General features: G+C 40.8%; 1 protein-coding gene across 3 annotated transcripts in view; it reads right to left on the bottom strand.

Moving 5' to 3' along the window:
* Nucleotides 1-13796, bottom strand: part of NHS (NHS actin remodeling regulator) — a 370306-nt gene that overhangs the window by 15948 nt on the left and 340562 nt on the right. For all 3 annotated transcript variants that reach the window (XM_007991157.3, XM_007991161.3, XM_007991159.3), the window contains exon 4: nucleotides 1225-1287. In XM_007991157.3, the coding sequence (XP_007989348.3) occupies nucleotides 1225-1287 (63 nt within the window). The remainder of the gene's footprint in view (nucleotides 1-1224; nucleotides 1288-13796) is intronic.

The following is a 13796-nucleotide window of genomic DNA, read 5'->3' on the forward strand; positions in this document are numbered from 1 at the left end:
ATTTCAGGGTTGGGCTCCTAGGCCAGATTATTTAAAAAGCTCCATCCCAGTTTTGATTTCAGGGTTGGGTTTCTAAACTAGATGATTAAAAGACTCAGTTTTTACCACTCAACCTAGTTTTATTTATTTTTTACACAATTTGGAGGAAAGTGGGTATCTGTATAAAATAAATATATTTTGCTCTTATCCCAGTAAGACTTTAATAATATTCTGTCCTAAAATTAGGATCATCAAAAAAATTTTTCCCATCTTTACATTTGGAAGTATCATGCCCTGTTGACTCAGAGGATTTCACCTATTGTCAAACAAACTGTTCTCAAGTCCCCTTAAAGAGCTGATTCCAGAGCCACTTGTCTAAACTCACCCCCGGCATTTACTTACCTTGTCAGAGGTTTCTGTAAATCCCCCAACACACCCAACAGGATATGACTCCCCCCTTGGGAAAAATGTGTTCGTCATGAACGTTTTAGTAAAATATTGCAACCTTCTTTCTCTCTTCAGCTTTTGTGCAGATTCCCATCGAAGCGAATAGCTCAAATAAAGTTCAAGAACAAAAGACTTTGTTTCCTAGGTAACTTCCAAAAAGAAAATAAGTTTGGTACATGCGGGGAGAGAGAGAGAGAGAGAGAGAGAGAGAGAGAGAGAGAGAGAGAGAAACTGATTGAAAGAGAGACAGAGAGAAAGAGGGAGACAAAGAGAGAGAATGAGCACTAGAGGAAAACCCCCTACCACCAGAGGCTTCATTTTGTAGGCGATTCCTTCCTTGAATAACAATGGACTGCAAAGTGTTGAAAGGATAGTGACCTGACTACAGGCTCTGACCAGCAGCCAAAAGCACTTTTTATTTAATGGTGACAGTACGATCGGCTGCCAGAGAATCCGTTTGTCTTGTTCTCCTTTTTTGATTTGAGAAGCTGAACATTTACAGTTCTGATAAATTAAATATAGGACAAGTTTCCTCTGCCGGACTACAAAGTCCAAGAGTAGTGTTAGGTGATGCAGTTTGCAGAGTGGGGGGCAGTGAATGGGGGAAAAAGGCAAATGGCATGACTGTCTAAGTTATATTTAATTCAAGTTAGGAAAATACCACTTTTTAAATTAATTTTAAAGAAAAACCGTTAGTTAGAAACAAGAAAGTTTTCCATCAAGTTAAAAGAGGGAACAAGGAAGAGTGTCTGGACAGAGTGGGATAGGGCTGTGAAGGAATGTTCTCAGAACCAATACCTTTCTACTCCATGGGGTCATGTGGCAACACTCAGTGGGGGAGGGCGAACGGGTGCTGTTAAACTATGAACATGAAATGCAAAAAAAGAAAAAATTAAAAATGTGCACACAACACACAGTGTATACTGGTTAGGCCAAATCTATGATATTAACGAAAGAATATACTGGGATAACTTTCTTCTTTCCTTCCCTCCTTCCTCCTTCCTTCCTTCCCTCCCTCCTTCCTTCCTTCTCCTTATTATTCCTTCCTTCCTTCTCCTTATTATTCCTTCCTTCCTTCCTCCCTTCCCTCCTTCCTTCCCTCTTTCCTTTTCTTCCCTCCTTCCTCCTTCCTTCTCTTCCTTCCCTCCCTCCCTCCTTCTTTCCTTTTTTCTTCTTTCCTTTCTTCTTCCCTTCCTTCTTCCCTTCTTCCTTCCCTTTCTTCCCTTCTTTCTTCCTTCCCTCCTTCCTTTCTTCCTTCTTCCTTCCTTCCTCTTTCCTTCCTTACTCCCTCCTTCCTTCTTTCCTACCTTCCTTCCTTCTTCCTTTTCTTCCTTCCCTCTTTCCTCCTTCCTTCCTTCTTCCTTCTTTCTTCCTCCTTTCCTCCCTCCTTCCCTCCCTCCTTCCTTCCTTCTTCCTTCCCTCCCTCCCTTCCTTTTTTACTTTCCTCCCTCCTTTTCTTCCTTCCTACTTCCTTTCCTTCCTTCTTCCTTCCTTTTTCCTTCCCTCCTTTCTAATTTCTTCCTCCTTTCTTTCCTTCCTTTCTTCCTCCCTCCCTCCCTTTCTTCTTTCCCTCCTTCCTCCTTTCTTCCCTCCTTCCTCCTTCCCTCCCTCCCTTCCTTCCCTCCCTTCCTTCCTTTCTTCCTTCCCTCCTTGCTTTGTTTTTCCTTCCCTCCCTTCCTTCCCTTCTTCCTTCCTTTTTCCTTCCCTCCCTCCCTTCCTTTCTTCCTTCCCTCTTCCTTCATTTTTCCTTCCCTCCCTTCCTTCCCTTCTTCCTTCCTTTTTCCTTCCCTCCCTTCCTTCCTTTCTTCCTTCTCTTCCTTCCTTTTTCCTTCCCTTCCTTTCTCCTTCTCTTCCTTCCTTTCTTCCTTCTCTTCCTTCCTTTTTCCTTCCCTTCCTTTCTCCTTCCCTTCCTTCCTCTCTTCCTTCTCTTCCTTCCTTTTTCCTTCCCTTCCTTTCTCCTTCCCTTCGTTCTTTCCCTCCTTCCCTCCCTCCCACCTCCCTCCCTCCGTCCTTCCCTTCCTTCCTATCTTTATTTTTTCAGAGGTAGCATAAATAGTGGTTAAGACCACAGACTCTGAAGCTAGACTGTCTGAATTCAAATCCTGCCTCCACCACTTATTTTCTGTGTGGCCAGGGGCAATTCCTCAACCTCTCTAAGGTCAGTTTCCTCATCTGTAGTAATACAGAGAAATAATAGAATTTTCCCTCCATTGCTGTTTTGAGGATTAAATGAGTAAAGTATATGTAATATACTTAGAAGAATCCTGGCACTTAATAAGTTCTATACATTAGTGCCGGGTACTACTACAACAATTATTATTATTAATGTACTTACCTTGTAGCTGTGAAATATCTGTGAAAATGTCTTTGCAAACTGTAACTTTGTTATCTTTTAGATTCCAACACCACTTGCTAATTTGGCGAAGAATGAATTATTTGCTTTTGTTGAAGTGATTTTATTTTCCTGTGAACTACTTGAAAGAAAATTCTCTATGTGTAATTTCCTTCTCTAGACTGCTCAAAATTTACTTCTTTCTCCTATTCATAGACCACATTTGCAGACAGGGCCAGTTTCATGAGTGTGTGATCTGTGTAGCATTCCCATAGGGCCCTGCACTCAGAAGGCCCCCATGCTTGGTTTCAGGTTGTGCTGTCACTGTTTTGAAATTCTTGAGTAAAGGATTCTTCATTTTCATTTTGCACTGGACCCCACAAATGATATAGCCAGTCCTATTTGGAGAATAATCTGGTAACCAGAATCCCCTCCTCAGGATCTACTGAGAAGGCCATTGAAACTTTTAAAACTCTAAGCCATATCAGCTTTAGATTCAGCTGGGCCTCTATTATAGCACTTATCTTACAGCATGGCTTTAATAGAACAGGAATTGGCCCTGGATGTGTCTATTTCATTTGTTAGATTGCGAATTCCTGGAGGTCAGGGGCCACATTTGATTTGCCTTTCAGTCTTCCATGATCCATCACTGTAAGAACCCATCAAAATGTTTGTGCACCCGAATGATATCGTCTCTGTGTGTTTTAGCAGTGATGGGAACCCCAAAGAAAGTAGGGGGCAGCCAGGCACAGTGGCCCATGCCTGTAATCCCAGCACTTTGGGAGCCCAAGGCAGGCGGATCACTTGAGGTCAGGAGTTCGAGACCAGCCTGGCCAATATGGTGGAAACTTATCTCTACTAAAAATACAAAATTAGCTGGGCATAGTGGCGCATGCCTGTAATCCCAGCTACTCGGGAGGCTGAGGCAGGAGAATTGCTTGAACCTGGGAGGCAGAGGTTGCAGTGAGCCGAGATTGCACCACTGCACGCCAACCTGGGTGACAGAGCAAGACTCTGTCTCGGAGCAGGGGTGGGGGGGCGGGGGAGGAAAGTAAGGGGAATGCTGAAGATCTCAGGAGGAAGCAAATTCCTCAGAATCCAAGGGACTTATCATCTTCATGCGAACAGGTGGAAACAAGTAGAGGAAACTGCCAGTGATACTTGTTTCCTCTGATGCTGGGCCTTGTTATTCTTAAGCCCATGGCAGACATGTGTTTTTGTGGGGAAAGCTTGGTTTCTGATTCTGTTCTATTTTTCTAAGTTTTAACTGAAAGAGTTGCTCATTAATGTTCAAAGCAAAGCAAATGTCCCCTCCTCAGGCCCAGTTAACTTTGATCTAGATCTTATTTAAGACTAATGATTTTGTAGGGTCTATGGCTCCCTCGCTGAAAGTGACCATTTTGACAGATGTGGTATATGTGGTCCAAGCTCAGACACTAACCTGGTTCTTTCCTAAAAATCAGCCACAGACAATGACGTGGAAGTCTCAAGTAAGAAACCAGGGTGTGTAAATGAGAGAGAAAGCTCACGTAAGTAGGAAAAAAGGGAGCCTGATAACAAAGCCTACATGGGAAAGGAACCTACTTCAAAGAAACCAAAAGCTTTGGTGTCTCATGGAAGTATTTTCAAAAAATTTCATAGTCAGATACTGCAGGTCAGTAAACATATTAATGATATTAATGTTAATATATACATTATGGTAGTTTGTCTTAAATCTCCTAAGTCAGCTCTCCTGTTGAAGAGTGAGGGGTGAGGAGTGGACTTCGTTTTTCATCTGTTTGAGAAACCCACCAACCCCATTAAATAAGCATGAGGTCATACCTAAAAATGACTAAGGATGGCAAGTCCAGAGAAAGCACAAACTTTTCAGTTGTGGTCATTGTGATGGAGAGTTAAGGTCTCCTTGGGTTACACTCCATAGCAGATTTCTCCTCAGCTAATTGGTCTCTCCACTATTTTGATAGTAGCTCCAACCTCCAGCTTGTGAGGGTTGAAACTAGGTACTCTGGAGCTTGGATGTGGAAGGATTGTGTTCTTTGGTTCCTCTACTTAGACACAAGCTCTAGAGTCCCTGCAGATGGTCTGCAGATTCAGAGTATTTAAGTTTATAATATTAAAATGAGCTATAAGTATATAAATATACAGTTATATTTCTGGCATTAATTAGTAACTGCCTTAGTCTGGTATTTTAGAGGGCCCTCCACATAGAGGGGAGCAACACACACTGGGTTCTATTGGAGGGTAGAGAGGGGAAAAGGGAAAAGATTAGGAAAAATAATTAATGGGTACTAGACTTCATACCAGGGTGACAAAATAATCTGTACAACAAACCCACATGACACAGTTTACCCATATAACAAACCTGCACATGTAACCCTGAACTTAAAATAAAAGTTAAATAAAATTTAAAAACAACTAAAAGTAGAAATATCATTTGATCTAGCATCCCACTACCAGGTATCTACCCAAATGAAACTAAGTCATATATGAAAAAGACACTTGCACATGCATGCTTATAGCAGCACAATTTGCAATTGCAAAAATATGGAACCAACCTAAATGCTCATCAACCAATGAGTGAATAAAGAAAATGTGTTAAATATACACCATGGAATACTACTCAGTCATTAAACGGAATGAAATAATGTCCTTTGCAGCAACTTGGATGGAACTGGAGGTCATTATTCTAAGTGAAGTAACTCAGGAATGGAAAACCAAACACCATATGTTCTAACTTATAAGTGGGAGCTAAGCTATGAAGACGCAAAGACATACAGAGTGATATCATGGACTTTGGGGACTCGGGGCAGGGGACTTTGGGAGCAGGGTGAGGGATAAAAAACTATATATTGGGTAACAGTGTACGCTGCTCAGTTGAATGGGTGCACTAAAATTTCATAATTCACCACTGAAGAACTCACTCATGTAATCAAAAACCACCTGTACCTAAAAACTATTGAAACATTTTTTAAAAAACCTTAAAAATAAAATAAAGCATCCTCTTTCCTGGATGTTTAGTCAAAAGAAGTAAGATTGTTCTGAATATTTCTGACTACATTGTTTATATGATGAATGCAATAATCAGTTCATAGTATATATTTTTTTCTAAATTATCTAAGAAATACAACTGCAAGAGAACTGCTACCTCAGGTCATCTCTGCATGGCTTAGCCTGCCATGCCTTAATGGGTGCTGATGGATAAGGTTAGGGAAAGCTGGAGGCTGATCAAACTTATATGAACTAAATTATTCTTCCACAACTGTTTAAATGAATCCCGTTGCTTATTCAGAGAAAGACTAACCATTTCTTGTTCATAACTCTATTTTTCTGCCTCAACAGTGCTCAATAAATATGTGTCGTACAGCTAACATGCTCACGTGCCTGGCATAAGCAAACAAAAATTCTCTTCTAGAGAAATAACATCAAATTATTTCCACCCACATATAATTTTTCAGTACAACATCCAGTACAAGGTCAAAGACAGCAAAGCACAGGAGGAGATAAGACAGCATGAGCAGGAAACATCCAAAACAACAGATAATGGAAGCAGATCCACAGGGGACTCCTGATTGTGGAATCATCACTCAGTACAAGAGTGGCAGTGAACAACTTTCGTTTCCCCAGAATAAGCATGGTAGGAGAAGTGTTAGGCATTCATTCATTCAATTATTCATTCGTTCGTTCAAGATCATTTATTTGATGTGGATCAAAATTGGCCCCAGTGGAAACAAACTGTCAGGTTAAAAATAATTTCTCCCTCATGGGTATATGTATATTCACTGTACAAGTCTTTCAACTTCTCTGTACATTTGAGATTTTTCATAATAAACCGTTGAAGAAAAATGCAAAAAAAAAAAAAAAAAAAAAAAAAAAAAAGAGTGATTTCCTCCTCTTTTTCCAGACTCCTATTCTGGCCCTTCTACCACTGATTTTGAGAAGCCACAGACTCCAACTTGCAGCATTTTAGAATCAGCAACTACCAGCCATGCCCATCTTGTCCCTGACAAAAGATGATTCTTTTGATGCTTTCACTCCATCTCTATCCCTGCTGGCCTCATCAGCCATATCCTCAAATCCTTTTCCTAGCTTCCCATGAGTTGCTTCAACAAAAGCCAGAATTATACTTATGACCAGTGTTCAGAATGCGAAATAACAAACATTATGCTCAAAAGCAGCCAAATAAATGTCTTTGGTATATAATGAAGGAAGATTTTTCAAACCCCAGTCTTTCTTGAGGTATGTGTGTGAGAAAAGTTCATTTCTCCCCTTTTATGGCTATGAACAAGCACTTCCCCAAAGGTTTCAAGATGATCCCCAATCTTTCTCTTACTAACAAAAGAAAAATAATCCCTCCACTCCATATTTTACTTTCTTTTGGGTTTTATTTTATATGCTGATGGGGGCTTATTTTCCTTCGAAACTTTCCAAAAGACATCTGTTAAAATGTTGTGGGTATTCCAGCAGGAAATGTTTTGAAAAATTGGCTTTGGTTTGTGATCTAACTGATACCACATGGCACTTATAGCAGTTGACTTTCAGAGCTGATTTATTGCTATCATGCTGTCTTAAACATGAAAAATATTTACTGGAGGCTGGATGCTGTGTTACATTTGAAAACAAGAATGAGACCTTACTGCAAAGATGTCCATTGCAAACCACACTGGGTTTCTAGTGAGACGATATGGGCTTTTATTTTCACTCGACCATGGGGCTTGTTTGTCCTTAAGCCAAATCCTTGCATTTTTGCACATACTATGTCCTATTGGCCTCAGCTTTTCCTGCGCAGGAGTGTTTGTGGATGTGTCGTACATAAATATGAACTGCTTTGATCTTTCTCAAAGGCTTCAAGAAGTCTGACAATGCCTTCTTCACATGTCATTCTTGTTGCTACAATTATGTAGTACTTTTATTCCCTTGAGACTGTCTCAAAGTCTCCCAAAGGCTGGCACTGTGCTCTTATCTTCCCAACATGTTTAGTAACATCATTCTACATTCACCCTGTGTGTCCCCCTTCCCCTCTCCTCAACTCCAACATTCATCAAGGTGAACAATCATGGGTAAACACAATGAAGAGGTAGGCAGAAGTTTAAGGCACATCCTATGCTTTCTCTGTTTTAGGCCTTCTTCCCTCTCTGGGTTTGTCCTTTGCCACCACTCTCTCCTCGGCAGTCAGAGCCTTCATGCTTACGCAAAGTACCTGAATGCAGCACTCCCACCTGGCATGCCATCCTTAACCCCAAGTGCCCAAACCCTTCACACTAACCTTTCATCCAGCTTCAAGGCTAGAAAGAAGCCCACAAATGCACCCTTATTAGGGTGCTGACAACACATCATGAAAAACCCAATCCACAGTGATTTATTCCAGTCACTGTGGCGAAGTTCTGGGTAATGGTTGTGGAGAGGGATATTTGGAAACGGGTGCCTACTGAGTTCTTTCTCTAACCACTATATACATTAATATTTATTTAAAACACAAAAAGCATTATTATTCAGGCCTGGGGAATATCCTCTTATTAATAAGTCTGTTTTTCCAAATCATGCTTTACTTCCTTTCCCTGAGAGATATAGCTATCACCACTTTCTTGATTCTCCTGAGGGACACTTTGCAAAAAAAAAAAAAAAAAAAAAAAAAAAAAAAAAAAAAAAAAAAGTGTGTGTATATATATATATGTGTGTGTGTGTGTGTATATATATATATACACACACACACACACACAGACACAAAAGGCCAATAAGCATATATTAAGGTGCTTGACATCATCGCTCATCAGGAAAATTCAAAAGAAAACCACACTGTGGACTAGAGGGGCTAAGATGAAAAATATTAATACACTTAATGTTGACAAAGATGTAGAGCAACTGGAACTCTCATAAATGCTGGTGGGAGTGTAAAATGGTGTAGCTTTGGAGACTATTTGGCTGTATACAATCTTAAACATATATATATACCCTTTAATTCCATCTCAGGTATATAGACTTAAGAAAAATGAGTATGTCCACAAAAAAACTTGCACAAAAATACTTATAAAATACTTATAAAACTTATAGTACCTTTATTCATAAAAGCCAACAAACAAACAAACAATACCCCACAACTAGAAACAACCCAACCATCTCCCAGCAGCAGAATGGATAAACAGATTGTGCAATCCTATATTCATACAATGTAAAACTACACAACAACATCAATCTCAAAAAAGTATATGTAGCAAAAGCAGCCAAGACACAAAAAGAGTACATGCTCATTCATTTTTAAATCCTATCCTGTTGGTAGATGTTTGGGGTGTGACAACTCTCCCTAGTGAGCAAAGCTTGAATGGCAATAACAATGGTGCAGTTTTCACCCAAAAAGAGGCTTTCTGAAAGAGAATGTGTGACTGCAAAGCATCTCTCTCTCTCCTTTTGATCTCAGCTGTAATGGAACAAAAATTCTTAGGGTAATTGAATGCAAAATAATTTTATATATGTTAAAGTTCAAGAACACTTTGTTTAATCACATCCTATTAATGAAGCATTTTAAATGCGCAAAGCATAACACAATTATATTTTGGAACATTTGTGGAAAATAGCCCCCACATGAATGGAAAAGAGGGCTAAAGGGAACCCAGGATGGAGACTGCTTCCTGCTGGCTGGTCAGCACAGTCATTTATTCCCAGGAATTGCTCTGTACTGTCAAGAACACAAAACAGGGCCCACTGGACCATGATCACTGTGATGTTGATGCCAGTATCTTATTCATTCCCTGTGGTCAGCTTGGCCAATTAGTGGAGCCACTGCCAAGGGCCACTCAGTTCCATCAACCCTGAAAGGTTGCTAGAACCAAATAAAAGACATGAGTAAGGAAAAGGCAGGCCAGGCTTTGAAGTGCAGGGAAGAAAGAATCTTTGAACTCCTACAAACAGTGCAAATACCCTCACTCATATCAGAAAAGCTGGCAGTGTGAGTCAACAGAACAGCCCAGAAGTGATAGGAGCACTCCTCTATGGCCCTCAGCTGGGGGAGTCAGAGGCGTGTGGTAACTGCAGAAATGTCACACACACTCAGGCCCACTCCAAGGGAACCTTTGCACTGCTAACTCAGGCCAGCTGTGGCTGAAGCTCAGCAGAGCCATACTTGACCTCATCACTGCAAATTTTTAAAAAGCAAAAAATGTAAGACCTCACACATAAACCATGCATATTCTGCCTTTACTGTTTTTCCCTTTTTATTTGTTTTGAGTACAGATCTATTAATGTTAGCACATGTATAGACTCTTGTAACCACGACCACAATCAGGACATAGAACTGTTCTATTACCCACCCCCCCAAAACTCCTCTGTGGTATTCCATTATAGTCGCAACCTCCCCCCACCTCTACCCCTGGCAGCCACTAATCTGTTCTCCATCTCTGTGGCTTTGTCTTTTTGAAAATGTCATATGAATGGAATTATACACTAGGTAACCATTTGAGACTGGTTTCTTTCACCCAGAATAATGCCTTTGTGATCCATCCAAGTTGTTGTGTTTATCAATAATTCATTCCTTTTTATTGTGAGTAGTGTTCCATTGTCTGCCTATATTTTGAACAGTGAAAAAAGTCTCAGGCATGCAACAGAATGTCAACCTGAGAATATTCTGTAATGATATGTATAGACAAGTACTTTTATTGACAGTTCCACTGCCAGGTAAATATTTAAAAGAGAAAGAAAGAATTTCAAAACTAAACTGTAGTAAGGAATTTTCTTTATTTCTCACAGTATTTAATATGAACCAGACTCATTGGTTAATGTTTTCATTAGCTATTGTGCTGGCTATTAAGCTATTGTCTCTCAGTTCTGAACCTATTCTGTGCCCTGCTGGGACTTTGCAAACATTTCTTCCTTGCCAGCTCCTCCCTGTTAGGTTCTTTCAGTGGGAGTGCAAGAGGGAGATTAGAAGGCTGGAAGAGGAAGAAGGGACTTACTTCTTGGCACTCACTGTTTCTGTTAGCATCATCCCAGCAGTGGTCCTTTGCCCCCAGCTATGGCAATTGGTTTCAGCCCTCATCTGTTTCCTCACTCCCAGAACCAGCCTCATTATGGCCCCCGTCAGAGATGCTAGTCAGACCCAGCCGTCTAGTACCCCTTTCTAGATTCCAGCTGTGTGTGGTCCTTCTTCGGAGCTTCTGATGCATTAGCACCTGGCAGGCAGCACTCCCTACTCGGAGGTCTGGGTCCCAGTTCCTCAGAAGCTTCTGAGCTCCAGAGCTCCTGAGGCACCAGCACCAGCCAGGCCATGGTTACTCTCCAGAGGTCTGAGTTCTAGTACCGCAGGCTGCTCCAATAACTCCAACCCCTTCCTTCCATTCCTCCAGCCCTGGGAATGTTAGCTTCTTGCTGCTGTTACTATCTCAGTGTCACCTGTTTCCCATTTGCCCTGTTAGTCTTGTAATAATAATGTCCCTATGTTAAATTCCTTTTGTGAAAATAGTTGGTGTGGTTTCTGTTTTCCTGACTGGAGCCTGACTGATAAACCACATGGAACCAGGCTTTTACCCTCTGGCTTGCTCTTGACTAAGGTATCTAAGGTCCTTGCTGCTTCCTGTTCTGAGTCCAATCAGGACAATATGAACCAGCGTGATGTGGGGAGTCAACATGACAATGATCTCTGCAGCTTATGTTATGGCAGAGAGGAGAACTGAAATGATCTTAAAAGCAAACTGCTTCTGGTGAGCCTTGAAAATGGGTATAGAGGAGAAAAGAATTTGTTGTGGTCAATAGCTGTATCATTCCGCAGGCCAGGTGTTGTGCTGATTTACTTCAAGAAAAATACCACATCTGAACAGAAGATACAATTAAAGTCACCAGCTGTTTATAGCCAGTCTCCAAGATCCATCTCCCTTCTCCAAAGACCAAACAGGTGAGTTAAATGGGAGGTATATAGGCATCACCACTTCTGCAGTCTTATACCTGACACTAACATCAAACACTCCTCTCTCTACTAAACCAAAAAGCAATCTCTAGAGATTCAGGAAATTAATCCTATACACACATACCCTGACATTGTCATAAAGCACAGCTTCTTCAGGTCATTGTTATTTTTGTGCCCAAAACCCTTCAATAATTTGCTAGGCTTATGGAATAAATTCAAACTTTCTAGTCTGGCATTCAAGATCCTTCAAGATCTGGCCTACTGAAGCATTATAGCCAGTGCCCTCTATTGACACACCACTTTTCTCACCAGCCAAAGCAAAGTATTTGAACTCGTGTATACACTCCATCTCCTGACTCTTACAGTTTCCTCGGTCTATAATCCTTTTCCTCCCAGTGTTCACATCAAAATTCTACCCCATCCTCCAAGGCCTTCTCAAATACTACATTTTCCATGAAGTTTAATCCTGCCACCCCACCCCATTCCAACACCACACACCAGTTAGGCATTCACACTTTCAAGTCAATACAATAGAATTGCCTCTAGTCTCCATGTACTCTGGATGAAACAGATTACGTATCATTCATGTTTGTATCCTTCTAGTACTTATTAATAGTAGGCACTCAGTTAATTTTTTTTTCAAAATGAAGGAATAAATGAGAAAACAGTGGGAGAAAGGGCATTTCAGGTGGAGATATTGTTTCGAGAGTACAGGAGGTTTTCTGGAGAAGCAAGTATAGTTTGGGTTGGCTGAGGTCTATGGTCTGTGCAAAGGATTTATGGGAAATCCACCTGGAAAGGTAAGTTAGTACCCAACTATAGAGAGTCTGGAGAGTTGGGCTAAGGATTTGAACTTATTTCTTTGGGCAGAACGGAAAAACTGAAGGTTTGGGATCAGAGAAGAATTTGTATGTCAAAGATTCGCATAGCAAGGTTAGTATTTTTCTTAACTGATTTAAAGGAGCAAATTATCTGAGATACAGAGAACACCTAAGCCGAAGCAAGAAAGATTTAATTTGGATGGACAGAACCATTTAAGACAGAAGGTCATAAAACAACAGAATACTTTTGAGAGAGCTTATGAAGACATATGAAGACAATTTATAAAGGTAAAATAGATTTGTCTAGGACAAGTCTGGATATATCTAAGTCTTACATAGCAAAGGCGAGGCTTGATCAGCGTTTCTCAATCCCAACTCTATTGTAAACAAATGGAAAACTGAAAATCTTAAATGAACCCACAGAGAAAGGGAAGGGTGGAAGAGGATGAACAACAGAAGACAGGGCTGGGGATAGGAAAGAGAACAAGGCAGTGAGAAGGTCTTTATCTCTTGGTCAAGTACTATTGAAACACCCTTCCTGCCAGCTCTGGTCTTTGACCTTCTCTCCTGGCTAGCTCCCCTGTAAGTTACTTTGATTTTTCTCAGAAGCTGCTTTCTCATAAGACTCATTTTTTTCTTCCTGATAGAAAATGGGAGAGTAAACATGGTCATTGTTTATAGCTCTGAACTATGATTAAGACGGTCTGGGTCCTAGTTTGAGTGACTTCCTTCATTTCCTTCCCAGTAAGGCAGTTGGAATGTCCCCTGCCCTTCAAAGACACATCCTTGCTAAAAAGAAAAGTTTGATTTGACATCAGTCTTTTATTTTAAAATCCCTGGATTATCAGGCTGTGAAATGACAAAGAATCCCTGATATTTTGTTCCTGGCTAATTTTATCAAGTCTGGCAAACAGTACAACTGTAAAGGCAATATGTTGAAATGAATTCACTGTTGATCCTGATGATGAGGATTTAGGTCTTAGTGTTCCTCTGGAACCAAATCAACTTTTGCCATAGGGGCTCCATCTCATACCAAGTATCTTCATCCACTGCCATAGAGACCATCAGATATCCCACCCCTCGATCATTCTGATGAGGCTTGGAGAGGAAAACTTGTTGAGACTGCTGGCATCCCACTACATTTAAGGAAGGGTGACCTCCTTACTTATCTGTCTAGATAACAGAATCTAAGCAGGGACTTGGACTTCAAGGGTCCTCATGGACTCTACTGCAGGGTGAAAGCAGAAAAAGGAGATGTTCCAACTCAAGTACTAACCCTGGTGAGTAGTGACTGTGTGAACTCAGTGGAAGACAGTGCTGTAATTGA

The sequence above is a fragment of the Chlorocebus sabaeus genome, chromosome X (genome assembly GCF_047675955.1).
Source record: "Chlorocebus sabaeus isolate Y175 chromosome X, mChlSab1.0.hap1, whole genome shotgun sequence".
Classification (NCBI taxonomy): domain Eukaryota; kingdom Metazoa; phylum Chordata; class Mammalia; order Primates; family Cercopithecidae; genus Chlorocebus; species Chlorocebus sabaeus.